Raw genomic sequence first — 27,372 nt, 5'->3', positions numbered from 1 at the left:
AAAAGCAAGAGAGGACAAAGTAATTTCTTTTTGTTTTACATGGATATTTTTATCTGAAGCAAAAATATAATTTTAATTTGAGCCATTATAAAACTATTTTATTGTTTCATTGGGTTAGTTTCCAGTTGAAATGTAATTCAACTCATAAGCATAATTTTTTCCTCAGAGTTGACTTTTCCTGTGTGTTTGTGGCGTCTGTGTGTGTGGCCAGTGCCTGTGTGTGTGTGTGTGTGTAATCCTTCCTCTAATCTTGAATAGGACATCACCCAGCAGCACCTCTGTGACCCCCTGACGGTGTCTCTGATCGAGAAGTGTACCCGATTCCACATCCACTGTGCCCACTTCATGTGTGAGGAGCCCATGTCCTCCTTTGATGCCAAGATCAACAACGAGAACATGACCAAGTGTCTGCAGAGTCTGAAGGAGATGTACCAGGACCTGAGGAACAAGGGTGTGTTTTGTGCCAGTGAAGCAGAGTTCCAGGGCTATAATGTCCTGCTCAATCTCAACAAAGGAGACATTTTGAGGTATGTTTTCAGATTCAGAAGTTGGGCTTCGATATACAGACCTTCCATAGGGCAGTTGGTAAACTGAGTCAGGCGTAAACATTGGGAGCAAGTATGCTGTGTGCAGTCCCTCTGTGTCCATTCCTGAGAGGGATCTTCTTGGTGATGTAGGCGGAAGCTAGGCGCGTACGCTGGGAAGTCATGTGGAGTTGTTGGCAGTTCAGCCTTCAGAACACTTGTCAGTGGCATATGCTACAGGACAGGGTAAACGAAATCACAGAAGATCAGTTACGGGAGGGATGGATTTGAAATGCTGGCTTGACATTTCACTAGACCTACAGATGAGAAACTAATGTGGGAAGTCATGCAGGAAGGTGCCAAACATCCTTGGGCCTCCCGCGGACATGCGTGGGTGCATATAAATGCACACAGGTTATATTCTCTCTTAGGCTGTTTTACTAAACAGCCATCAATCAGTTGGCATTACTTTGAAATAATTTTTTGATGACTGATGGCTAAATTATTTCTTAAACTTGTTCATCATCCTTTTAAATTGTTCTTTATTTATTTTGTTTTTTTGAGACAGGGTTTCTCTGGGTGGCCTTAGCTGCACTTGAACTCGCTGTAGCTCAGGCTGGCATTAAAGGCACATATGCCACCGTGTCCAGCTGTTGATCATCTTTTTAAGATTTTTATTTAGTATTATTTGTAAGTGTGTATAGTATGTGTCTGTGTGTACACATGTGGACATGAATGCAGGGTCCTGTCAAGGCTGGAAGCGCGTGTCTAATATCCTGGAGCTGATGTTGCAGGCAGTTGTGAGCCACCTGGCATGGGTATTAGGAACCTAACCTGGGTCCTTTGCAAGAGAAGCAAGTGCTTTAACCTTTGAACCATCCATTCAGCCCCACATCTTCTTATCTTTTTAAAGAAATGTTTTTAAAGCCACACATGTAATCCTATTAGAAGCTCAAAGCCATCTTTGTCTACACAGTAAACTTGAATCTCATCTAGGATACAGAAGATTCTGTCTCAAGGGGACGGATGGCTGGGTGGATGGGTGGGTGGGTGGGTGAGTGAGTGAGTAGGTGGGTGGGTGGATGGACAGGTGGATGGATGGGTGGATGGATAGATGGATGAAGACTGTAGTGTATCAGCTGAGTGTGAGAATGACAGCTCTCATTATGAAACTTAGACTTCAGTGTTTTTTTGTTTCACAGTCTTGTTGAAACCTAGTTATTATCAGATTGGTTAAGGTCAGTCCTGACCCTTTGCCTCCCTGACTTGCAGAGAAGTGCAGCAGTTCCACCCTGATGTTAGGAACTCCCCAGAGGTGGACTTCGCTGTCCAGGCTTTTGCTGCATTGAACAGCAATAATTTCGTGAGATTTTTCAAACTGGTGCAGTCAGCTTCCTACCTGAATGCGTGCCTGTTACACTGTTACTTTAATCAGGTGAGTGGAGCGCAGCTAGCTGGGTGAGAAGAGGAGCAGCAGCTGCTGTGGTGATGAAGTGCTTCTCTGGCCTGCACTCTTCCCAGAGGGTGGCCAGCTGGCACCTCATGGGACCGTCAGCCCAGCAGGGGGTTTCTGCCTTACTCTTGTATGATGGGGTAGCATGGCTCTCCACCAGGAGAGGCCATGCAGTGCAGGTGCGCTTCTGTGCCTCAGAAGTGACAGGTTGAGTTCTTGAGAACAAATCCCAAACCACAAATCCTATATTGTGCCAAGGTCTCAACTTTGAAATTGTTAGTATTAATAACATTTGTGAGAGAACTGTAACATGGAAAGATTCTGGAAAAGCAGTTTTGGGGGTGAGGCTGCTTATGGTAAATTCATTTCAGTGAGAACCAGAGCTGTGTTTTCCGCTCTGCCCTGCTGTGGCCTGGGATCATAGAGGCCTTCAGAAGCCTGCTCGCCCCTCTGCAGGGAGAGTGAGCAGCAGCAGCGCTCTTCTTCCCAGAGCTTGTCCTGCCCGTGGACAGCTGCCTCAGTCGGGCCTGGGTGCTCGCTTTGCTTGGTGGCTGCTGACGGGAGACTGTGGAAGTCCCTGCAGCCCGCGCCTCTGCGCTCCCAGGTTTCTTCTCTATCACACCAAGTCCTGTGAATGCTGAGTGTCAGCACAGTCACAGTCTAGGCAAAGAATTCATTTTCACAAGTTGTATTCATTTTTTTAACTTTTATGTTTTGAGATTATAATACAGTTATGTCGTTTCTCCCCCGATGTCCTCCCTCTAAACTCTGCATGTTCCAGTCCTTACTCTTTAAATTCATGGCTTCATGGCTGCTTTCTTCATAAATTCATTTTTATGTGTTTATGTGTTTGTGCATCTGTCTACACACACACACACACACCTCCTAAATATAAGGACACCCTCCTCCTTCTAGATAATGTTACTAGTATGTACGTTTTTGGGGCCGACCCTCTGGTGTGCTCTTCCCCAGGAAGCCTGTCTCCCACTCTCGGCATCCTTGAGTTGCCTGCCATTGTTTGTGCAGGGTTGAGGCCTCCTGGGCTTTCCCTGTCTGCATTAGCATGTCTGTTGTTTTCCTTGTTGAACAGTCGTCATGTTTAAACAGTCATGCTGCTGAGTCTTCGTGACTGTAGCTTTTGATTTCTTACACAGTCTTATGACAAACCTCCTAGTCCTCTGGCTTTTACAAATTTCCCTGTCTCCCACAACGACCCCTGAGCCTTAGCTGTGGGAGTGGGATTGTAGTTGTGTCCCTGAAACTGAGGAGGTTACCGCTGGGGAGTTGTGCGTCTACTTCTTGGTGTCATTCCAGTCCGTGTGTCCTCTCCTTACAAATTTGCAGCATGACAGCAGAGGAAGTCAGGGGAGATTCTCTCTCTCCACCTCAGGCCTGCCCTTCACAGCCCTCCAAGCTCCCGCTTTCCTCAGGATCACCTCTGTTTCCTGTCTCTCAAGTCTCTGCTTCACATAATCCAGGGAATCTTAAATCAAGCCAAAGTCAGTTATCTTTCCACTGCCCAAATGTTTTCAATCCAAATACCATCTGCTGTTGTCTAGTACACTGTGGCTAGCTTTCCCCAAACTTCTGTCTTCTATACTGTTGCCTTCTCAGGGTGGCAGGCGTCAGTGACTCCTGAAGCAGATGGGTAGTCATGGACTTGCTGGTCCAGAGCTGTACTGTGTGGGGATGATGGTTGTCTTTGAGCAACCAAAGAGGGAAAGAGTAGTTACTACTTTTTAAATGAGTAGTGGTACTATAGTATTGGCTACTGTAGGTAACTTCAAATAAGTAAAATCTGAATTTTGTTTTTAGAACTTTTTTTAAAATGTATTTATTTATTATATGTACATAAACTGTAGCTGTCTTCAGACACACCAGGAGAGGGCATCGGATCCTATTACAGATGGTTGTGAGCCACCATGTGGTTGCTGGGATTTGAACTTAGGACCTCTGGAAGAGCAGTCAATGCTCTTAACTACTGAGCCATCTCTCCAACCCTTGTTCTTAGAATTTTATATATGTATATTTAAAGATTTATTTGTTTGTTTTATGTACATGAGTACACTGTTGCTGGCTTCAGTGCTCTTAACTGCTGAGCCATCTCTCCAGCCCAAACCTGGATTTTTTTTTTTAGGAAGACCTTTGCACTGGCGAGGGCCTCCCTGGTCCTGAGTCTTTGGCCACCCCCGCACCCCTCCCTCCTCGCTCCTCCAGCCCTGCTCCAGCTGCCACAGTGCTTACCTTCCCGTTTCCTTACCTTACAGAGCTCACCCTGCTCTGTGCTCGCATTCCCTCAGACTGCCGTTCTTCTTTGCTGTATATAATTTCTGTTAAATGTTGTTAACGTGTTTACCATCGTTGCTCTGGTCTCCCCTAGCATGCCAGTAGTGTGGAAATGGAGGCTTTGTAGCTTTTGTTTGGCTTGTACTCTGAGCATTAAGAATACAGCCAGGAGGAGTGTTGTCAGTTAGTGACTGCTGGGAGCAGACAGACAGCATAGGCACCCAGAGGCCCCGAAACCTACACTTTAGTCTTTGGTTAGGATTTTCCTGTTTTCTTTGGTTGTCTTGTTATGTTTTTGTTACACTGCTATGAATCTGTTTTCTTTTTCTTTTTCTTTCTTTTTTTTTTTTTTTGGAATTTGGTTTTTTCAAGGCAGGGTTTCTCTGCATTGCCCTGGCTGTCCTGGAACTCACTCTGTAGTCCAGGCTAGCCTCAAACTCAGAAATCCACCTGCCTCTGCCTCCCAGAGTGCTGGGATTACAGGCGTGCGCCACCACCGCCCAGCTCTGTTTTGTTTTCATACTTAATGTCTTGCATTTTCTTCTGCATTCCATAGAGTCCCATAGCTTCATTACCTCAGCTACCTTTGGGTCGGGGGTGGGGGGTTTGGGGGGTGGACACTTGGCTTTCATGCCTTCCCTTGGTAGACGTATTCTAGTTTTTCTTATAGTAAAGCCTCCTGTACCATCTTTTTCTTAGGACCGCTTTCATAGTGTTCTTTCCTGAGTATCTGAGTATCTGTAAGCCCAGGTTCAGGTTCCTTACGGCTTGCTTGCTTGCTTGCACGCTTGCACAGGAACTGAGCTGTAGCAGGAGCTCATGATTGTGTGGCTGGCTGCCTCTGGCTTTTCTCTGAGCTGGCCTTCACACGGCTTCTTTCAGATCCGTAAGGATGCTCTCCGGGCACTCAATGTTGCGTACACTGTCAGCACACAGCGCTCTACCGTCTTCCCCCTGGATGGTGTCGTCCGCATGCTGTTGTTCAGAGACAGTGAAGAGGCGACAAGCTTCCTCAATTACCATGGCCTCACTGTAGCTGATGGGTAAGAGCCGAGGATGTACCTGTACCTTTCGTCTTCTCTGCCCCTCCCCCCTTTCCTTTTTCCTTTCCTTTTCTGATGAAGCTCTGCTTGCTGGGCCCTTCTGCTGCTTTCCTGCTGGGAAACTAGGGGATTTCCAACGGATGTATGGGGCCAGACCAAGTTCATTTTTTTTTGTTTGGAATAGAGCCTCACTGTGTAGTCCTGGCTGATGTGGACCCTGTGTGTAGACCAGGCTAGCCTCACTCAGACTCACAGAGATCCACCTGCCTGTGCCTCCTAAGTGGTAGAATTAAAGGTGTGTACACTAAGGATTTGGGAATCAAAAAAAAAAAAAAAAAGACAGACCGAGTTCTTTCTTATTCCCAAGTCATTGTTTTCCATCAGTTAGCAGAGAACCTAAAGATTAAGACTTTCCTATTTTGTTCTTTGATGACTGTCTTTGTTCACCCATGTTTGGCCCCTGTACCTGATGGAGGAGCTGGGTAGACCAGTAGGCCATGTCCCTATAGTCAGGGTGAGACTGGGTAGACCAGTAGGCCATGTCCCTGTAGTCAGGGTGAGACTGGGTAGACTAGTAGGCCATGTCCCTGTAGTCAGGGTGAGACTGGGTAGACTAGTAGGCCATGTCCCTATAGTCAGGGTGAGACTGGGTAGACCAGTAGGCCATGTCCCTGTAGTCAGGGTGAGACTGGTGATGCTCACACACTGTTGCCCCAACAAATGGCACCATTACATTCTATGCCTGTGTTTTCTCAGCCCACGTGCAGCTCTTCCTTCCAGCTCCATCCTCAGGGAAATGCTGAGGCTTTGAACCAGTAGGCTGCCATCTTGAAAGAGGAGCACAGTGATTTGTGTCATTCCACACATGGCTGGTAATGCCCTGGGTCATGATTCTCTGACACTGGAAACTTTCTCGTCTCTTACCTGTCCAGTCTTGCTTTGATCAGGGGATCCAGTAGTCGGGCGTGAGGAGGCTTAGCTGTCTTCTTCCCTGCTGACTCCTCTCTGCGCTCTTTGATCTCTGTGTAGCTGTGTTGAGCTGAGTCGGTCGGCATTCTTGGAACCAGAGGGCTTATGCAAGGCCAGGAAGTCCGTGTTCATTGCCCGGAAGCTGACGGTGTCTGTGGGAGAGGTTGTGAATGGAGGGCCACTGCCTCCTGTTCCTCGCCACACGCCTGTGTGCAGCTTTAACTCCCAGAACAAGTACGTGGGAGAGAGCCTGGCGACAGAGCTGCCCATCAGCACTCAGAGATCCCTTGGAGACTCAGCAGGTGAGGCAAGCTGGGGACATTTTCCCTCTTGGAAGCCTCCCTGTTACCTCAAGATTCTGTCTTCGCCAGATATTTAAATATCTCTTACTTAGCCTGGATTTGGAGTCTTGAAGCCCCTGTTAGGGCTTGGGACGCTACGATGTAGTTTCCATACAAAGCATCTGTCGTCCTTTGCCACGCCCCTTCAGATGGTTGTCAGGAGAGCAATCTGCGCCTCATGCTATGGCTATCTCTGTGTCCTTTTGTAGAGACTGTAGTTATGTCCTCTGCTAACAAGTGTCTTTAGCACTGTGTGTTTCTTTCTAGGTGGTGGCAGAGGAGAGGAGTATGAGGCGGAGGTGGACGTGCCACCATTGGCCGTCCTCCCACAGCCTCCTCCTGCACCCTCAACCACACCAGTGCTTCACGTCCAGCCGCTGACCCCAGCCGGGGCACCCGGCCTTTTCCAGGCCTCCACGCAGCCCGAGGTGCTGCTTCCAAAGCCTGTACCTGTGTACTCTGATGCGGTAGGGATCTTGCATGTTAAAGCTTCAATAAGTCTGTGATTATTCTGTGTAAGGGCACTGTGCCACTTGGTCCTGTTAGATGGGAGCCAGAGTCAGGAGGGTGACAGAGAAAGGATGGGTCTACTCAGTCATAGCCTCAGGTGGCTGAGGTAGGCACTGCCCTCAGGGTACCTCCAGGGGCCCATCTTCATCATAGCAGTCAGAACTGCACTTGACTGGTTCCTCCCATAATACCAAGCTGAACCTTGCATGTCTGTTCTGACTGAAGTCAGTACCAGCTCATGTGTGACACCCAGCAGATGGGCTGTCCAGGGCCTGTGGGGTCACAACACTGCTTTGTACCTGTAGACAGGGTGGCTTTGGTTTTGAGCAGATCTTGTTGGTTGTATCTCACTGGCCTCTCAGGCAGATGCTGGACACTGTCCCTACTGGAGGGTCAGAGGGTCAGAGGGAAAGCCCAAAGGTCCCAGGAATTGAGGGGTTTGATGTGCACATGAAATGGTGGATAAAGGTGCTGTTGGGGCCACCTACAGGGCGGTCCTCAGCAGGCTTGCCCTAGCCCCATGGAAGGCACCTTTCTGTTGTTCAGAGTCCTCCTGAAGAACTGCACAGACCCTGCACTAAGCTCCCTGTGCTTTGCTGGGGACACCTTCACGAATGTCACTAGGAAGTCTTCACCTAAGATGTCTGCCTTGACAGCCTAGCCCGTGTGACGCCGTGCTGATCTCTCCTAGGACCTGGTGCAGGTGGTGGACGAGCTCATCCAGGAGGCTCTGCAGGTGGACTGTGAGGAAGTGAGCTCTGCTGGGGCAGCCTACGTAGCCGCGGCTCTGGGGTGAGTGGCAGCCAGTGTGCCAGCCGGTCCTGCTTTCTGGGCCACTCGTGTCCTTCCTAATAAGGCTCTTCCCACTTATCAGCAAGTCCCATTCTGTGTGCTTAAGATCCCAGTGACAATTCCGGGGCCTTTGCATCTCTCTGCGGGGTAAATGCTTCTTCTAGGCTCTAGGGAGGTGTACTTTCTCCTGTTTCTGACCTTCAGTTCTTAGGAGTGTCTAAATTTCCACTTGTGATCCCCCCCCTTTTTTTTCTTTTTTTTTGGTTTTGTTTTGTTTTGTTTTTTGGTTTTTTGGATTTGGTTTTTTTCGAGACAGGGTTTCTCTGTGTAGCCCTGGCTGTCCTGGAGCTCACTCTGTAGACCAGGCTGGCCTCGAACTCAGAAATCCGCCTGCCTCTGCCTCCCAGAGTGCTGGGATTACAGGCGTGCACCACCACCACCCAGCTTGTGACTCTTTTTTTTTTAATGTTTCAAATTTTATTTATTTTATTGTTTATTTTATGTGTTTAAGGGTTTTGCTTGCAGTATGTGTGTACTCCTTGCCTGCCTGGTACCTGCAGAGGGCAGAAGGTATCCACTCCTGGAGCTGCAGTTAAAGTCACAGATGGTCGGGAGGGGTCCTGTGGGTACTGAGCATGGAACTCAAGTCCTCCGGAGTACTCAGTGCTCCTAGTGCTGAGCCGTCTCTCTAGCACTAGCCTTTTGTTTGTTTGTTTGTTTGTTTGTTTGTTTGTTTATTTATTTATTTTAGATTTGGTTTTTTCGAGACAGGGTTTCTCTATATAGCCCTGACTGTCCTGGAGCTTACTCTGTAGACCAGGCTGGCCTCGAACTCAGAAATCCGCCTGCTCTGCCTCCCAGAGTGCTGGGATTACAGGTGTGTGCCACCACCGCCTGGCTAGCCTTTTATTTTTTAATTTTTGGTTGCAGGGAGTTGCTTTTATGGTCACTGAGAGCAGCCTGCTTCTGCTCTGCTAGTGCTGGGTGGGGCTGAAGCTGTGCAGAATTCCCCAGCCTGGACTGCGTGCACTGCCATTCAGTCTATCCGCCCGGGAGTGGTGGTTCCTCTCGCCCATTCTTTGTGACAGGGAGTGGCATCTCACTAAAGATTTGACTTGTATTTCTCTAATGGCTGGCCGGGTTGCTCCTCCTTCAAGTCCTTTCTGCTCATTCATGCAGTTTTTCTGGAACTGTAAATAAATTGTTTGCCTTCTACTTTTATATTTTGGATGTTAACCTTTTATCAGACATACAAAATATTTGTGTATTTTCTCTCATTCTCTGGGTTGTCTTTTTTTCCTTTCCCTGTTTCAGCCTCCACCTCCCAAGTACAGAGATGGTAGGCAGGTGACCCCACAGTGTGTAGCCCCACGGCGGGCAGCACTGTGCCTGACGTATGTAGCGCTGAGGTGTGTGAGCCGGGCCTTTGGGCCTGTTAGACAAGCACTCTACCAACTGAGCCGACGCCCTGGCCCCGGCTTCCCTCAGGCCTTGTAATGTCTCTAATGCATAGGACAGTCAAACCTTTCTTACGTTTCTTTTGTCACCTGTGCTTTTAGGGTCTTACCTAAGAAATGGCCACCAAATCTACTGTCATGAAAACATTCGTGTTTTCTTCTACAAGTTTTATAGCTTAAGTTTTTTCTTTGTTCATTTATTCATTTGTTGGGGCTGCATCTCAGTTTGTAGTCCTGGCTTACCTGAACTCATCATGTAGACCAGACTGTCCTGGAGATGCTCAGATGGCCTGGAGATGACAGTGCAACAAAGGAGTTGTGGCTGAAATTGTTTGAATCCCTAGTTTAACATTTTAGGGATTCTCTCTCATTCCTGAATCTAAGCATATACCTTATGAAACTAGTTTTACCATTTCATTTACAAAAATAAGATTATATACAATGAGATATAATAAACCCATTCCTATATTTTTCACTTGGTTTTTAAACTTGATTACTCTTGAACTCCATTGTAAATTATCTTTTGAGCTATATAATTGCAAAAGTCACAGAATCATCATTTATATATGCATGTGTGTGTATATATACATATACATATATATATACTACTTTATATGTGTATAGTATTAAGACAATTACAGCTTTGTAAGGTAATTAGTATAGTTGTATTTATTGTAGGTGCTTTTTAAAAAGAACTTTAATTTAATTATTAATTATTATTATTATTTAGCTTACCTAGCACAACACAATAGACTTTAGTGTTGAGCCATCTTGCCTGCCTGTGATTGGTTTTCATGTGTTGAGGTCTCTGCCTTCCAGAGAAAAATCTCATGTGGCAAGAGAGAATGGTGGCTTGCTGTCCTCTGGGCTTGAATGCCATCTGTTTTGTTTTGTTTAGCGTCTCCAATGCTGCTGTGGAGGATCTGATTACAGCTGCGACCACAGGCATTTTGAGGCACGTTGCAGCTGAGGAAGTGTCCAGGGAAAGGCAGAGACTAGAGGAAGAGAAGCGACGGGCTGAAGAGGAAAGGTGGGTCTCGTTCCTATAGACGAGCATGGAGGTTGGTTTACGCCAGCCCTGACCTCTGACCTCTGATACCCCTCCTGCCATCTGGCCCTGTTGGGTCATTCACCACCCTGATGATTTGACTAAGGGAAGGGGTGTGTGTGTGTGTGTGTGTGTGTGTGTGTGTGTCTGTGTGTGTGTGTTGGGTGGATGGCACATTGATGAGCGTGCAGGTTCCCGTGGAGGCTAGAAGCGGGTGCTAGGTCTCTGGAGCTGGAGCTGCAGGCAGCTTTGAGCAGTGCCATGCGGGTGCCGGGACCTGCACCTGCAAGGACACTGTGCGTTCTTAACCGCGGAACCAGTTCTCCAGCCACACTGACTTTGTTATTGCTATCTTTGTGCTTTTTTTCTGAATAACCCTAGGTTGAAGCAAGAGAGAGAACTGATGTTGACTCAGCTGAGTGAGGGCCTGGCTGCAGAGTTGACGGAACTCATGGTGACGGAGTGTGTTTGGGAAACCTGCTCTCAGGAGTTCAAGTGAGTGAAGTACTGTGTCCTGAATGGCAGGAGTGCGGTAGGAGGGGGAGGAGGGGCTGTGGTCGCGCTGGGTGTGATATGTATGTGGATATCAGGTCTCTATCACCCTGGCTGCTGCAGACAGGCTGGTGTTGGCCTCTCAGGCAGAGCTCCGTGTGCCTGGCTTCCCAAGGGCTGCCTTTAAAGGCTTTTAGACAGCCAAATGTGACATGCCATTCTAATAGGGAGACCCTCTGAGTCAGTCTCCTTATCAGGCGGCAAGAGACGTGTCTGTTGCAGGTTTACTAGAGAACTTTCTATAGCGGTCCATATGCCATTGTCCTTCAAGGGCCCTCGTGCACCTTGCTGTGAGTGAGGCGTCCTTGGCCTTTTCACTCGGGAGCTTTAGCCATTTGCTGTTGAGCTTCAGGAAGGGAAGGAAGAGGGTTGTGGAGGCACGTCTGTCCTTGTGCTGCCGTCTGCTGGGAGCACGGAGCTGGCGGAGCACAGGGTACATCACAGTCCCTCCACACAGAGGCAGCGTGTTTGCAGGCTGTGGTCTTTCTGGTCCTGGAGTTGGGAGCCTGTCTCTCTTCGCTGTAAGGAAGAGATCTCACAAGATGATGGCAAATGTCTGTTCTCTGGGACAGGGTCACACTTTGTAGTCCAGAATGGCTGACCACTTACTCTGTAGCTCATGGTGGTCTTGAACTTGGGATATCCTCCTGTGTCGGCCTCCCATGTACTAGATTTATTTAGTATATCGGTTGTTTTGTTTTCTGAGACAAGGTCTCACTATGTAGTCCCAGCTGACCTTGAACTCACTGTTACCTGGGTAGTCTCAGAGAAGCCACTCTCTTGCCTCTGCCTTCTGAGTGGTGTAATTAGAGGTGTGTGCCAGTCAGGTGATTTTTATTCTCATTTTTATTTTTTTTGAAGGAGAGGGAGGTTTATGCCCTCCTCTTGTCCCCTCAAGCCCCCCCCCCCCCCCATCGAATCAAGTCTGCGTGTGTAGACTTTGAGTGTGGCCTCTTGTTAGGTTCAACTGCTGTGCTCAGGGGCGCTCTCAGCTCGGCTTCCTGGTGTTGGGAAGTTAGTGCAGGCTCCCATACCTTTGTGAGTGGAAGCTTTATTTCTGGGTTGTCACAGTCGCCTGTTTGGGCTTGATCTGGCACCCCCATGACATTTTTCTCTTTTCTTCCCAGATGTTCTGCTTTTAAGTAAAAATAAAACTCTTGAATTTTCTCTTATAGTGGAAATGTTACATGTTATTATATTTCCATATGAGGTCAGACTCCAGCATTGTCTAGGGTGGGTGCAGCAGTCAGAACCAGGGCCTTACACATACATGCTGGGCAGATACTGTCCTAATTTGGTTTTTGTTGCTGTGATAAAGACTGTGACTGAAGCAGCTTGGGCAGGAAAGGGTTTGCCTTACACTGCTGTATCACAGCTCATGATTGAAGGCGGTCAGGACAGGGACTCTGGGCAGGACTGAAGCAGAGGACATGGGCAACGCTGCCTGTTGGCTCGCTTCTCCTTGTCTGATCAGCCTCCTTTCTGCGTGCAGACACCCCAGGACCGCGTGCCTGGTGGCCCACCAAGCCCATTTGGATGGGCCCTCTCGCATCAAGAAAATGCCCTACAGACTTGCCCATTGGCAACGGGATGGAGGCATTTTCTTAGTTGATGTTTCTCTTTCCATATAAACTAGCTGTGCCATTTTGACATTCCCAGCCCAGACTCGCACTTTAAAGCAGGCCCGTAAGTGTCTGTGCCCGTCGGTGTAGCTGCTTCTGTGGTGATTGCTCTCTTCTAGGAGTGCAGTAGAGACAGACCAGAAGGCCCGCCTAGCCCGCTGTTGTGAAGCCGTCTGTGCACACCTGGTGGATTTGTTTCTTGCTGAGGAAATTTTCCAGACTGCAAAGGAGACACTCCAGGAACTCCAGTGCTTCTGCAAATATCTACAACGGTTAGTTCTGTGTTTTTACAGATAAAGTCCACCTACACAGAAAGAAGTCTTTTATCAGGTTCATTATATGTAAGCTGTCAATTCCATTAGCCAGAGATGAAAGGCTCATAGATTCGTAAGGATGGAGATCTAAGGTAGACTTAGAATATCCTGTATTTGAAAGATATTTATATAGTGCTTGCTTTTTATTTATTGTTTATTTAATGGCTATACTAGATAAAGGGAAATGTCTTTGAATACATTAAATAATTCATGATGGCTTTACTAACATGAGTGGATCTCTCAAACTGGTAGTCTCTTACAAAAAAATTGATATTCTCTTTTAAAAAACAAAAAATCAAAACCATGTACTTTTTATATTTATTTTATTATCCTTTCTGTATGTAGTGTTTTGTCTGCATGTATGTATGTAATCCATATGCATGCCTGGAGACCAAGGATGTCAGAAGAGGTGTCACATCCTTTGGAACTAGGGTTACAGACAGTTGTGACCTGCCACAGTGCCCAGGAATTGAACCTGGGTCTCTGCAAGAGCAACAAGCACTGTTAACCACAGCACAAACTCTCCAGCTCCTAATGGTGATACTGTTATGATGATTTTACCTCATGGTAACTCATTATAAGTTGAAAATGCATTTACTCCCCCAACCTTCCCAGTCCACAGCTCAGGAGCAGAGTACACTCAGCAATGTCGCATGACTGCTCTCTGGGCTGACTGGGCAGTAGCGAGGTGTAGAAGGTCTCTTACGATACTGAGAGTATTGTGTAGCATATCACAGGGCTAGGACAAACCTTCTTGAAGGTGGGCTCTATAAGTGACTGAGGGCTACAGAGAAATAAAGTAATGACAACAGTCAAGGGCTCTGAACGTGCAGTGAGCAAGGTCAGCTCACGATCCAATGTGTGAGGCCTGACCCTTCACTGCAGCTGAAGGTGGAGCATGTGGGTCTCCACTGCGGGGCCATGCGAGTGAGCATTGTATGTGATTCAAGACCGCTCTTCCCATAGAGGACCTAACGTGACCTTACTGTTTAGACAAAGCTTTATAGTATATGAATAGAATAGTTTAATTAAGGAAAAAACCAGAATCTTGATTTTTTTTTTTAATTTTTTTTGTTGTTGTTTTTTGTTTTTGTTTTTTCGAGACAGGGTTTCTCTGTATAGCCTTGGCTGTCCTGGAACTTTTTTAAAAGTTTTATTAATTATTTTATGTGTGTCTGTGTGCCATGTGCATATAATGCACAGACAGTGTAGAAAAGGTCAGAGGAGGCTCTGATTTCCTAAATTCAAGCTACAGACTGTGGTAGCTGCTATGCGGGTGCTGGGAATTGATCCCTGGTCCTCTGGAAAAGCAGCCGCTGCTGAGCCATCTCTCTGGCCCATGAAAAAGCTTCAGAGCCATAATATTTTAATATCATCATCATAATCCTCAGCAGCTGTCAAATTGGGTTATATGATGTTAGACAGACAAGCATATCTGTGTCCTTAGTATACAAATTTACATTCATATTCAATATATGATAGAAATATATATATACCAAAGAGTTGTTTTAAATCAATCTCTTTATAATTTGTTATCAGTAAATGTTTGATTTCTATATATATAAAATTTCTATTTTATATACCTACATACCAGGGGTTAGGGTTATATACAAATCTCTGGGGTGAAAGGGGGATTGTAAATAGAAAAAGTTTAAGAAATCTTAAGCTAGGAAATTAAATTTGAAGTCCTTTTTTTTTTTTTTTTGGATTTTGGGGTTTGTTTTTTTCGAGACAGGGTTTCTCTGTGTAGCCCTGGCTGTCCTGGAACTCACTCTGTAGACCAGGCTGGCCTTGAACTCAGAAATCCGCCTGCCCCTGCCTCCGGGATTACAGGCGTGCGCCACCACTGCCCGGCTGAAGTCCTTTTTTTTTTTTTTAAATGAATTCATATCACTTTGGTAATATCATAAAGGAAAAAAAAATAAAGTCCAGGTATTAAGTTTGAGTTTATCTCTTCATAGTAGAACATGATCAATTTCTGAAAAAATATATAGCCAGGCACGCCTGTAATCCTAGCACTCTGAGAGGCAGAGGCAGGCAGATTTCTGAGTTCGAGGCTAACCTGGTCTACAGAGTGAGCTCCAGGACAGCTACGGCTATACAGAGAAACCCTGTCTGAAAAAAACCAAATCCAAAAAACAAAACAAAAAAAAAGAAAGAAAAGAAAAAAGAAATGTATACAAACGGCATATATCCAAACTGAACAGTGTAGCCTGTTTCAGATTGGGTAATGGTGAGGGCAGTGGGAGCATGGCGGGAGCACAGAGGCGCTTGTGTACAGCTGTGGCTACCCCACAGTAGAGGGGCACCCAGTGTGCGTTACTTAAGCTCACTGTTCAAGTGTTAATGTATGCCGTAGGGTGATCCATTTTATACTGAAATAGAAAGCAAATGATAATGTCCCTGATGAGGAAACTTTGTAGGATAGACCACTGTCCGTCTTCAGAAGCAGCAGCTACTGACACCTTTCTAGAAACTTTACCCAATGGAAGGTGGTGGCCACACCTTTGTAGCGTGGTGTCAGGTTCTCCTGTTACTGTTCTGACAGGGCTGCAGTGTGCTTTTGGGAGCGTCTGCTGTTCCTTAAGGGACTGACTCTCTAGTGACTGTCCCATGGCTCTCTGTGGCTGTGACAGTGCCTTAGCGACCTCTCTCAGATTGACATTTTTGGTTGGTTTTTTGTTTGTTTGTTTTTTCGAGACAGGGTTTCTCTGTGTAGCCCTGGCTGACCTGGAACTCACTCTGTAGACCAGGCTGGCCTTGAAATCAGAGGTCCGCCTGCCTCTGCCTCCCAGTGTGCTGGGATTAAAGGCATGTGCCACCACCGCCTCTCCTTCATAGTGACATTTTTACATGTGTGTTCACATGCATGTTGTTGGGACTTACATTCCAGTGTTTGTACTTCTGTCCGGCAGCTCAGAGTGCTGGGATTACAGGCGTGCGCCACCACCACCCGGCTTTGAGATTAATTTTTATTTTAAGCACTCTTACTGAAAAAAAAAAAAACTGAAAAAAAAAAAAAACTTACTAGATTGTCAAAACCATACTGCCAGGCTGGAGAGATGTGGAGAGATGGCTTAGTGATTAAGAACATTTGCTGTCGTGCTCGCTTCGGCAGCACATATACTAAAATTGGAACGATACAGAGAAGATTAGCATGGCCCCTGCGCAAGGATGACACGCAAATTCGTGAAGCGTTCCATATTTAAAAAAAAAAAACAAATAAACAAAAAAAAACATTTGCTGTCCCCACAGAAGACCTCTGTCCAGTTCTCAGCACCCACATGGTGACTCACAACCATCCACAGTCATGTACAGGCAAAACGCTCACATTCATGAAAATAAGATAAGTCTAAAAATGGTAACAAACAAAAAACACATTTCCATATTTGTACACTGGACTTTGTGGATTTTTCCCTGTGGATGAGCCTTAAACACGCCACCCAATAACCATATGCTGGTTTGTCCTCCAGGTGGAGGGAAGCTGTCGCAGCCCGGAAGAAATTCCGGCGTCAGATGCGGGCCTTCCCCGCAGCACCGTGCTGTGTGGATGTGAATGACCGTCTGCAGGCACTCGTGCCCAGTGCAGAGTGCCCCATTACTGAGGAGAACCTGGCCAAGGGCCTTTTGGACCTGGGCCACGCGGGGAAAGTAGGCGTCTCCTGTACCAGGTCAGTGGCAGGGCGTGTCCTCAGGGCTGCAGCCCCAGTTAGTTTTATCCTGAGTTAGACTGATGGCTCTGTGGGTGAAGATGGGCAGAGCCAGAAAAGGAGGACAAACAGAGGACTGCATCTTGAAGGTTGTGCTTCCCGCAGTTCTGAATGTGTGACCTGTCCACCACAGAGAGGCTCAAGGTTTGCACGGCCTTGAAAGACTTAGGTTCTGTTGGTACACTGAATGATGATCCCCAAGCCCGCCTGACTCTGCTTCCAGACACTGCTCCCATGGTGCTCCATCACTGTGCTCCCCTCACATCCACCGCCATCTCCTCTGGCAGTGTCCCTTCTCCCTGTGTCACCCTCAGCCAGGCCCTCCCTGCTGCTCCTCCCAGTCTCCCAGTTCAGCGCAGTTCCTGAGGCCCAAACTGTCAATCACAGCATCTCTGGCTTGGTGTTTCTCTGGAGGCCCGGTGCTGTTGGTTGGTTGGTTTGTACAGGGGGCTTTCAGGGCAGTGCTGCCTCCCAGCAGGAGGCCTGAGGGAGACAATATGGAGGCACCGTAGGCTGACCCTGATGGCATTATGTCTCCTCCTCTGGTCATTACAGCAGATTCTAGCTGAGCATTTTTTCTAAGGTTTTTATCAGGTCCATTAGATCCTATGGTTGTCTTTGTGTTGTATGTAAATAGAGATTATAGTCAGGCCCAAACTCTGAGGTCAGGGATTGGGGGCTTTACTCTGACCTGTGGCTGTTGTGACACAATCTGGCCTCTTGAAGGCATAGTTTCTTTGTTTTTTGACACGGGGTTTCTCCGGGTAGCCGTGGCTGCTTGGCCAGCCTTCAACTCAGAGATCCCTTGCCTCTGCCTCTCAAGTGCTGGGACCAAAGGTGTGTGGCCACCATGCCTGGTGTATATAGCATGTTCTGTGAACGACATGGCTACCACAGAGGCTCTTGTCTCTTATGAGAGCGTGCTCTAGGAGGGCTGGGGTTTTGTCTGCTTCTCATTGGCCAGCTCACAGTGAACAGTATAGCAGATATTTGATGGAGGAGTCGGGTGACTTGCTATTTTATCAGAGTCTAAACATTCTCCCCGGGAAACAATGAGCAATTACTTTTCACTCAGAAACATCAGTAAATACTATTTATTATTTATTTTTAAATTTTTCATACAGTATATTTTGATTGTATTCTTTTCTTTCCCCTAATACCTCCCAGATTCTTAACCTGTTCATGTTCTTTCTCAGTCTTAAAAACAAAAGATAACAATAACAAAACCTTAAAAAGGGAGGGGGGGTGTTGGAGAGATGGTTCAGCGGTTAAGAGCACTGATTGCTCTTCTGAAGGTCCTGAGTTCAAATCCCAGCAACCACATGGTGGCTCACAACCATCGGTAATGAGATCTGATGCCCTCTTCTGGTGTGTCTGCAGACAGCAACAGTGTACTTGCATATAATAATAAATCTTTAAAAAAAATAACAACACAAGACCCATAAGGTCTGTTCATATTGGTCAGCTATTCTGAGCATGAAGTCTGTAGTCCATTTCTGGCACTAGGGGGAGTAAATACTACTAATTTCTTCCCGTGGGTTGAAAGTTGCCTTTTGTAATCCTTGTTTTTCTTTTTTTTTTATTGTTTGTAGGTTGAGGCGGCTTAGAAACAAGACAGCTCACCAGATAAAGGTCCAGCACTTCCACCAGCAGCTGCTGAGGTCTGTCAGTCATTCTCCCTGTTTGAATTGTTCCTGCTTGGGTACTGCATGTTGGCTCATGGTGATCTGCCCCTTCCAGTAATGCTGCGTGGGCACCGCTGGACCTGCCGTCCTTTGTGGCTGAGTACCTCCCTGGGAAGCAGAAGCGAGTGTTTTGGAAACTGGTGCTGGTGTTGCCTGAGGGAGAAGAGCAGACTGCAGAGAGTCCTGGCAGGTCAGAAGTGTCCGTGTGGAGAGGATGGATACTGGTCCTGAGAAGGACTTATTACTGAGAGTTACAGGCAGAATGTCTGTAGGGGTGGACACTAAAGGTTTATGTCTCAGTGCATTTTTCTCATGATATTTATTTAGATTTGTATCGTTTTTCCACATCATTGGCTTATTTCATGTAAGTCCAAAAGCTTTAAGAGTTGAAAGTTGCACCAGGCAGTGGTGGCGCACGCCTGTAATCCCAGCACTCTGGGAGGCAGAGGCAGGCGGATTTCTGAGTTCGAGGCTAGCCTGGTCTACAGAGTGAGTTCCAGGACAGCCAGAGCTACACAGAGAATCCCTGTCTCGAAAAAACAAAAGCAAAAGACAAACAAACAAAATAAAAAAGAGTTGAAGGTTATTTAAACCTATGGTATGATATCCTGATTAGTATTACTTTATTAAGACTCTGGTCAGCATGTGTATTTGTGCACCGTGTGCTTGCAGTGCCCACAGAGGCCAGAAGAGGGCATCAGATCCTCTGGAACTGGCGTTAGCTGCCATGTGTTTGCTGGGAGTTGAACCCAATTTCCTTTGTAAGCACAACCGTTCTCTGAACTGCTGAACCATCTCTCTCTCCAGCCCGAGGAATATTTGTTTGTTTGTTTGTTTTGCATGTGCACCTGTGTGCCACAGGGTATGGGGGCCAAAGGACAGATTGCAGAAGTCTGCTTTCAATCTTCCCTGTGCTGTGACTCTTTAGTACAGCTCCTCACACATGGTGACCCTTAACCATAAAACTGTTCATTGCCACTTCATAACTGTCATTTTGCTGTTGTTAGGAATCATACATATCTGTGTTTTCTGGTGGTCTTAGGGGACCCCTGGGAATGGATTGTTTGACCCCCTAACCTGTGGGGCTGCAACCCACAGGTTGAGAATCATGGCCAAGCCATTTGCATTCGAGGGCTAGAACTCAGGCTGGCAGGCTTGACCTCAGGTCAAGCCTTTATCTACTGAGCTGGCCCAGCATCAGAAGGTTGATTCTGTAAAATGTTGTTGTTGGTGGTGGTTGGTGGTGGTGGTGGTGGCTTTTTGAGACAAGGTCTCATTCACTATGTACCCTGACTGGCCTGGAACTTGCTACGTAGATCCTGCTGGCCCCAAACACAGAGATCCAGCTGTCTCTGCCTCTGCTTCCCAGTTGCTGGCATTAAAGGTGTGCACTAACACACCATACCGAAATGGATGTTGTAACTGCAGGGGTGGGTTCTACTGCTCAGGGTCTTTTCCTTTTTGGTTCAGAGTTTTAAATCTCATTAGCACGAGCCAGTTTCATGACTGTCCCTTCCACTTACCCAGATAGATAACCCGGTAGAGGTCCACCCTCCATTTCAAAATAGTAACCTGTTTTGTGCAGTAGAGCTTCACAATAAGATTTGGTGTCTGGGACCCTGTGTCCATATGGTATTTCTCTTGTTTCCCTGAAGATTTGTGTAAGGAAAGCATTTTAAAATTAGATATTCCCTCAAATGTTACTTTCTTTCATCTACAGAATACTAGAAAACTGGTTAAAGGTCAAATTCACAGGAGATGACAGCATGGTTGATGACACAGGAGATAATTCCGGTGACATCCAGACCCTCTCAGTCTTTAATGCACTCAGTAGTAAAGGGGGTCAAACAGTTTCAGTCAACGTGTGTATAAAGGTGAGTGACAGTCACTTCATGTACTTATCTCTAGGTTTTATTTCCTCTCATCATGTCACTAAAATTGTAAATTACTATTTATTCTCAAAAGTGGTTTTAAATGATCCCGAGGTGATCAGGAGTAAGTGCCATTGTCTGTTTTTCTTTACATTTTGGTTAATATACCACAGCTTACATGTGTAAGGTCTAGTCTGTATTCTAGGAAATCAATGTATTCGCTTTCTCTCTGGTTACAAATGGCAGATATAATCTGTGTTTTAAGAGGGGAAGTTTACTTTTGCTCATAGTACTGAAGGTTTCAGTCCATGGCTGATTGCCCTTGTTGCTTTTCTGAGGAAGCACATAGCAGAAGAAAACTGTACACGTGACAGCTAGGACACAGGCGAGGAGGCTGGCATGTCCACAGTGACCTCAGATGCCCACAGACCCCACTTCTTTGGTATCCCTCCACCTTCCAACCATGCCGAGCTGGAGGCCGAGCAGGAAGCACGTGGCTCCTGAGGGCCAGGCTGCAGCAAGCACTGAGCCCTGGCTGCCACACCTCCTTGAGACCGTGACAGTCTACAATATTCCTGTGTTTTATCTTCAGCTTGACTCAGGGTTCGGCCTCTGTCCAGCAGCATCCTGTAGACTCCTTTTGTTATATTGCGAGCACTCGGCCCTGCACTGTCCTTCTGATAGGTCTCTGATCTTGACAGGTCTCCTAGTCCTTATGCCATTTAAACACAATATTCCTCCATTAACGTTCCCAACACCGGGTATTTCCTATGCTGTGGCTGTGCCTAGTCGGCCCTTGGGTTTGAAGTAAGTTCGTGCATATAGTGTTGGAACAATGGCTGGTACTTGTCTGATGTTGGTGTTGGTGATAGTAACAGTACCTTTTCTTGGTTTAGTCCCTTGCCTGGCACGTGTCCTTTAGATCATTCTGAAGAAAAGACGTGTAGGGGGGAAATTTTCTGATTGCTGGGCCCCCCCACCCCCGTGCCTGGCCCTGTCTTTGAAGGACTGTCGGGGGCACACTGAGTGCATGGCAGATGGGGCACTGCAGCTGTCCTTGCTGAGGCCCCTGTCTCCTCTGTCTTGTCCTCTGGTATATCCACCCTGACACCTTTGATTTTGTCGCAGGTGGCTCGTGGCACCCTTAGTGACAGCGCCATTGATGCTGTGGAGAGCCGGAAGGACCTGCTGGGAGCCAGTGGGCTCATGCTGCTGCTTCCCCCGAAAGTGAAGACTGAGGACGCAGCGGAGGAGGACCTGTACTGGCTGTCGGCCTTACTGCAGCTCAAGCAGCTGCTCCAGGCCAAGCCCTTCCAGCCTGCCCTGCCGCTGGTGGTCCTCGTGCCCAGCTCTAGAGGAGAGTCTGCGGGGAGGGCGGCAGAGGACGGTGTGTGGAGGAAGCCCCATTCCTGATCCTGCCCCTTTAAGAAGTGGGTGGGGTGCCGGGTGTGGTGGCGCATGCCTGTAATCCCAGCACTTGGGAGGCAGAGGCTGGCAGATTTCTGAGTGCAAGGCCAGCCTGGTCTACAAAGTGAGTTCCAGGACAGCCAGGACTACACAGAGAAACCCTGCCTTGAAAAACAAAACAAAACAAAACAAAAAAGTGGGTGGGGCTTGAGAGTGCTGGAAGGCCCGCAGAACAGCCTGAGGGACTTAGGTGCTAGAGCCTTATTGCAGCCACAGCTTGGAGGGCCCAGACTAGCCTGGGATGTGGTCACATGTGCAAATGAGTAGATTACATGCAGCCTTCCTATTTCTCTTAAAAGGTCTGATGTTACAAGATTTGGTTTCAGCTAAGCTGATTTCAGACTACAGTGTCGTCGAGATCCCTGATTCTGTTAATGATTTACAAGGCACTGTGAAGGTAAAGTTTCACCCTTTGTAAAGGTCTGTCAGGACGCTTGCTGATTTCTCCTCTCATCTGTCTCAAATGTTCTATAAGTGGTTGCTATTGTTGTTAGCATTTTGAGACGGTGTCATATAGGGCATATGATCTCAAGTTTGATAGGTAGTCAGGGTAACCTAGAAGTGATGCTAGCTCTTCCTCTTCTGGTGGGTGTATAGGCATGCACCATCCTGTCCAGCTTATATTAGTGATTTCCATTTTAATCTTATCTGTTACACATATATATTTAACTTTCTAATGATATAGGCAGGAATAAAAATAAAATTAAAAAAAACCACCCATAGTTATGCTTTCGGTAATAAATAATTTTTTGTTTTGCTTTTATGAATTTAAAATGACCATTTATATCTTCATTTGAATGTCAGATTTATCTAATTTTTTTAAAATGATCGCTTTTACAAAATATAAAGAAATAATATTACCTGAGATTTCCTGAAAAGGTCTGCTGAAAATGGCTCAGGAACAGAGGTGTAGGCCTTGCATAGGCCCGAGCTGTAGCTCGGGAACTCTCCACTTGACAAATAACCACACCAGCGCTGCACAGGAAGAGGTAATGCAGGGTCTGAGGGAGCTTCCTGGCGTTCAGTAAAGCCGCTAGTTCTAGGATACGATGGTGTGGCTCTGCTTCCGTGGGTCCCCGACGAGGAAGACCTTGCCTCTGCAGGCTCCACTTACTAGTTAGATAAGACTCAGAGGACCCTCTTTGGTGCCTCTGTGAGGCAAATCTGCAAGGCTCTAGAAACCCAAACTCAAGCACAGAGAGGGTTTGTGCCCTTTCCTGCAGTGACTGAGATTTTGTTCTTGGCATTTTCACAAAACAGCCATGGGCCGAGCTCTAGGCCCCTTTAGAAAACTACATTTTAAAATGAGTGTGAATCATTTGAGCAGCTCTCCCCCACTCGTCTTGATCCTCAGGTTTCTGGAGCAGTCCGGTGGCTGATCTCCCAGTGCCCTCAGGCCCTAGACCTTTGTTGCCAGACCCTGGTTCAGTATGTCGAGGATGGGATCAGCCGTGAGTTCAGCGGTCGGTTTTTCCACGACAGAAGAGAGAGGCGCCTGGGTGGCCTGGCCTCCCAGGAGCCTGGCACCATTATTGAGTTGTTCAACAGTGTGCTGCAGTTCCTGGCCTCTGTGGTGTCCTCTGAGCAGCTGTGTGACATCTCCTGGCCTGTCACGGAATTTGCTGAGGTGGGAGGCAGCCAGCTACTTCCTCACCTGCACTGGAACTCACCGGAGCACCTAGCTTGGCTGAAGCAAGCGGTGCTTGGGTTCCAGCTCCCACAGATGGACCTTCCACCCCCAGGGGGTACGTACCCGCCCTAGGGAGGAGCAGAGGGAGGGAGGGACACCAAGAGTTTTAGGGACACCAAGGGGGGGTAGGTTCCAGTGTGAAGTCTGCAATGCACTACCACCGTGTACCTATCTATCTGCATCGATCTTTGGGTTTCTGGGTTAGGATAAAACAGGATTTTATGGAGTGGGAGCTGTTGTTCTTTTCCCCAGGACAGTTCTGAGACTGTCCTACAGGTTCCACTTACCAGAAGAGATAGGCTAGCTGAAAAGCATGAGACTTCTATGACTGCCTCTGAGCTGCTGGGCCTGCTGGGACCACAGCACTATAGAGCTGGAGAATATCAATGTTCCATTAAAGCCTGACTGTGCCAACTATGCCCGGGGCATGATCTGTGGGCTGAGAAGGAGGGGCCTGCTCACTATTCAGCTGACAGTGCTTGTGGACTTACACACAGTAGCCCTCTACTAAGAAAACAGCATTAGGAATAGTTCACGTTCACTGATTCTTGGTCAAACCGTGACTTTCTCTGCAGCCCCCTGGCCCCCTGTGTGCTCCATGGTCATTCAGTATACCTCCCAGATTCCCAGCTCGTGCCAGACACGGCCTGTCCTCCAGTCCCAGGTGGAGAGCCTGCTGTGCAGAACATACCAGAAGTGGAAGAACAAGAGCCTCTCTCCAGGCCACGAGGCGGGGCCTTCTGTTGCCGAGATCCCGTGGGATGACATCATCGCCTTATGCATCAATCATAAGCTGAGGGACTGGACACCTCCCAGGCTCCCCGTCACATTAGGTAGTTGTCGTCAGTGTTTGGGACTGGACACCTCCCAGAATCCCTGTCACATTAGGTCGTTGTCAGAGTTTGGGGACTGAAAGTCATGAGACTTTCCTAAACTAACTTTACCAAAAGAAGGGAGTGAGGTTTTAGTTAGTTAGCTAGCTAGTTTGTTTGTTTATTTTAAATAGGTTCCCATTGTGTAGCTCTGGCAAGCCAAACAAAATCATCTCCACTCTTGTTAAAATTAGAGCAGGAAAGTCTTAGGAACTTTGGGAAGCACTAAGGTTTGACTGTGCGTGGTGGTCCGCATCTGTAATCCCAGTACTCAGGAGGAGCTCTGTGGAGTTGAGGCCAGCCTGATCCACCCAGCACATTATAGGACAGCCAGGACTATATAGAGAGACCCTGTTTCAGAAAACACAAACAAGGTTGGGTATGTTGTGCACGCCTTTAGTCCCTGCACTAAGGATGCAGCGGCAGGCAGATTTCCGAGTTTGAGGCCAGCATGGTCTAGACATGTCCTAAAGAATGTTGTAGGACAGCCAAGGGCTACACAAAGAAGCCCTGTCTGGGAAAAAAAAAAAAAAACCAAACCAATCGACAAAAGGTCCTAAGAGAGCATAGACTCATCTCCCTGCAATAGGCCTCCCAGGTTAGCTCTTAGAGGAGTTGCTCTGGGAGTTCTGCCTAGCTCCTTCCTCCACAGTCCGCAGGAAGGTGTAAGGCCTTCCCATCCAAGCAGGGAAGCCACGTTAGTGAGGTTTGCCCTCAGACAGGTGGGTTTAAGCGAATATCAAGTGGTCATCTGTTGCTCCTTTGTATCTGATTCCTAAAAATCTGTTCTTGTACTGTTTTTTTCAGAGGCGCTGAGTGAAGATGGTCAAATATGTGTATATTTTTTCAAAAACCTTTTAAGAAAATACCATGTACCCGTATCATGGGAACAGGCCAGAATGCAGACCCAGAGGGAGCTGCAGCTCAGTCAAGGACGGTGAGATCTATGTTGAGTGTGTTTTCGGTCTCTCTTCTAAACCGTGCTGGGCCACATCTGGACCACAACCCCTGTCCTGTCACACACCAGCTCTGGCAACCCTGCCAAGCACGAGTCGTCCCCACAGCATAGACACTTTTTAGGGCAGTTGCAGGCACCTCTCTCCATTTATCAGATGAGCTCAGGTCAACCGTAATTGGAGAAGGCAGATAAAGGCTGGTATCTCATCTCATAAACCTCGTTCATAAATAGCCAATGCAGCCAGCACCTGGTCACATTCCCCAAGAGCCCTTCGCCCACAAGAAGCAGTATCAACAAGAGAACTGTAGTAATATAATTTGCTGCTACAATAGAAAAGTAAGGGCTGGAATAATTTACAATGTTGATTTATCTTATATATATTGTTTCACCTACATGTATGTTGGTACGCCACTTGTAGGCCACCATTGTATTCCCTAGAACTGGGGTTAGAGTTGTGAGCAGGTACTGGAAATGGGGTTCTCTGAAGAGCAGCAGCCAGTGCCGTCAACAGCTGACTCAGCTCTGTAGCCCCCAGAATGAACTTCTTAAAACTTTAACTCAGGGTCAGATGGACGGCTCAGCGGCTCAAGTGCGTGCTGTTCAGTCTGGTAACCTGGGTTTGAACCCTGGTAGCCACTTAAGTTGGAAGGAGAGAACTGACTCCACAAAACTGCTCTGAGCTTTTCGTGTGCACTACCTGTGGCACTGGGCTACTGTTTGAGGTTTCTATTGCTGTGGTAAAATACTCGGACAGAAGAAACCTGGGGGAAAAGGTTTGAGCTTCCTATTCCAGGTTAGTTTCTCACTGTGGGGAAGTCAGAGTAGGAGCCTGAGGCAGCTAGGTGCAGTCCAGAAGAAAGAATGTGTGCGGGCTTGCTCGCCTCAATGGAGAATGGCCGCTGAATGTGGTTGTTTGATTCTCCCACATCTACTGATGTTGTCAAGACAGTCTTCCACAGACATGTCTACATACCAGGCTGATCTGGCAGCCTCATTGTGCCTTCCTTCCCAGAGGATTCTGCATACTTTCAAACTGACAGCTAAAACTAACCACCACAGCTACCTATCGTAAATCTACTAGAACAAAAATGTGAAACACACCCCAGTAAAACAAAAGCAACAACAACAAAACATCATATTCTTCCATAAAGAATTAGGCATGAGGGTCGGAACCAGACCATGATGCCTGGGTTGTCAGTAATGCTGACTGATGGCCAATGATACAGGACAGATAGGCATAAATACAAAAATGAGAATTTCCACACAGTACAAAGCCAGCTCAAAAGAATCAAAATTGTAGTCCTAATGATAGTCCAAGGTTTAGCAAGTTAACTAGACAGTGACTTAAACCTATCATAAATTCTCACAGTATTGAAATATAGAGAAGAATCTGTAGATAAGAACTCTCACTCTTAGCCGGGCATGGTGGCGCACGCATGTAATCCCAGCACTTGGGAGGCAGAGGCAGGTGGATTTCTGAGTTCAAGGCCAAAAAAAAAAAAAAAAGAACACTCACTCCTGCAGAGGACCCAGGTTTGAGTCCCCGCACCCATATGGTGGCTCACAACCACTCATGACTTCAGTTCCAAGGATCCGGTAATCTCTTCTGAACTCTTTGGGCACAAGGCACATATATACTGCATATACCTACATAGAGGTCAAATACTCGCATGTGAAGTAAATCTTTAAAACAACAACAAAGATGTCCTTCTTACTTTAATATACAGAGCTGAAGAGATGGTTCCGTACTTAAGAGCATTTGTTGCTCTTCCAGTTTTTAGGGATTTGATGTCCTCTTCTGGCCTCCGTGGGCTCATGTATTCTTCAGGCAAACATATATACATAAAATAAGTCTTAAAATACACACATGAGAGACAGAGACAGACTAGTATAAGACACAAAGGCCTGGATTAAAGCAGCTCTGAGAGCCCAGGGCCTCTAGAAAGTAGAGCATTTGGAAGCAATAGCTGTCCTCTGTCTGTCTGTCTGTCTCCCCCCCCCCCTTTCCTTCCCTTCTCCTTCCCTCTCTTTTAAGTTATGTATCCCTGGCTGGCCTGGAACTTACTATGTAGGTCAGGCTGGCTTTGAACTCACAGAAATCTGTCTCTGTCTCTGCTTCCAGAGTGTTGGGATTAAAGGCACACGCCACCAAGCCTAACCAACCGTGTTTCTCTGTGTGTGTGAGAATCACTGTATAGCACGTAGTAT

At 47.1% G+C, this 27,372-nt stretch overlaps 1 protein-coding gene and 1 non-coding gene across 2 annotated transcripts in view; both read left to right on the top strand.

The window, feature by feature from the left end:
* Mcm3ap (minichromosome maintenance complex component 3 associated protein) overlaps nt 1-27,372 on the top strand; it is a 47,844-nt gene that overhangs the window by 15,273 nt on the left and 5,199 nt on the right. Inside the window, exons 9-26 of the mRNA XM_052162940.1 lie at nt 259-527; nt 1,797-1,959; nt 5,146-5,306; nt 6,336-6,577; nt 6,884-7,083; nt 7,818-7,918; nt 10,274-10,405; nt 10,805-10,918; nt 12,717-12,869; nt 16,385-16,582; nt 18,214-18,282; nt 18,362-18,496; nt 20,027-20,180; nt 21,306-21,564; nt 21,944-22,041; nt 22,999-23,389; nt 23,910-24,167; nt 25,014-25,143. Coding sequence (XP_052018900.1) covers nt 259-527; nt 1,797-1,959; nt 5,146-5,306; nt 6,336-6,577; nt 6,884-7,083; nt 7,818-7,918; nt 10,274-10,405; nt 10,805-10,918; nt 12,717-12,869; nt 16,385-16,582; nt 18,214-18,282; nt 18,362-18,496; nt 20,027-20,180; nt 21,306-21,564; nt 21,944-22,041; nt 22,999-23,389; nt 23,910-24,167; nt 25,014-25,143 — 3,227 coding nt within the window. The remainder of the gene's footprint in view (nt 1-258; nt 528-1,796; nt 1,960-5,145; nt 5,307-6,335; nt 6,578-6,883; nt 7,084-7,817; nt 7,919-10,273; nt 10,406-10,804; nt 10,919-12,716; nt 12,870-16,384; nt 16,583-18,213; nt 18,283-18,361; nt 18,497-20,026; nt 20,181-21,305; nt 21,565-21,943; nt 22,042-22,998; nt 23,390-23,909; nt 24,168-25,013; nt 25,144-27,372) is intronic.
* LOC127670303 (U6 spliceosomal RNA) lies at nt 16,014-16,120 on the top strand. The gene has a single exon (XR_007974518.1). It is a non-coding gene; the product is annotated as a U6 spliceosomal RNA (small nuclear RNA).

Source organism: Apodemus sylvaticus, chromosome 19 (genome assembly GCF_947179515.1).
Source record: "Apodemus sylvaticus chromosome 19, mApoSyl1.1, whole genome shotgun sequence".
NCBI classification, from domain to species: Eukaryota; Metazoa; Chordata; class Mammalia; order Rodentia; family Muridae; genus Apodemus; species Apodemus sylvaticus.
Note: the sequence above shows the minus strand (reverse complement) of the source record. Positions and strands in the feature narration are given on the sequence as shown.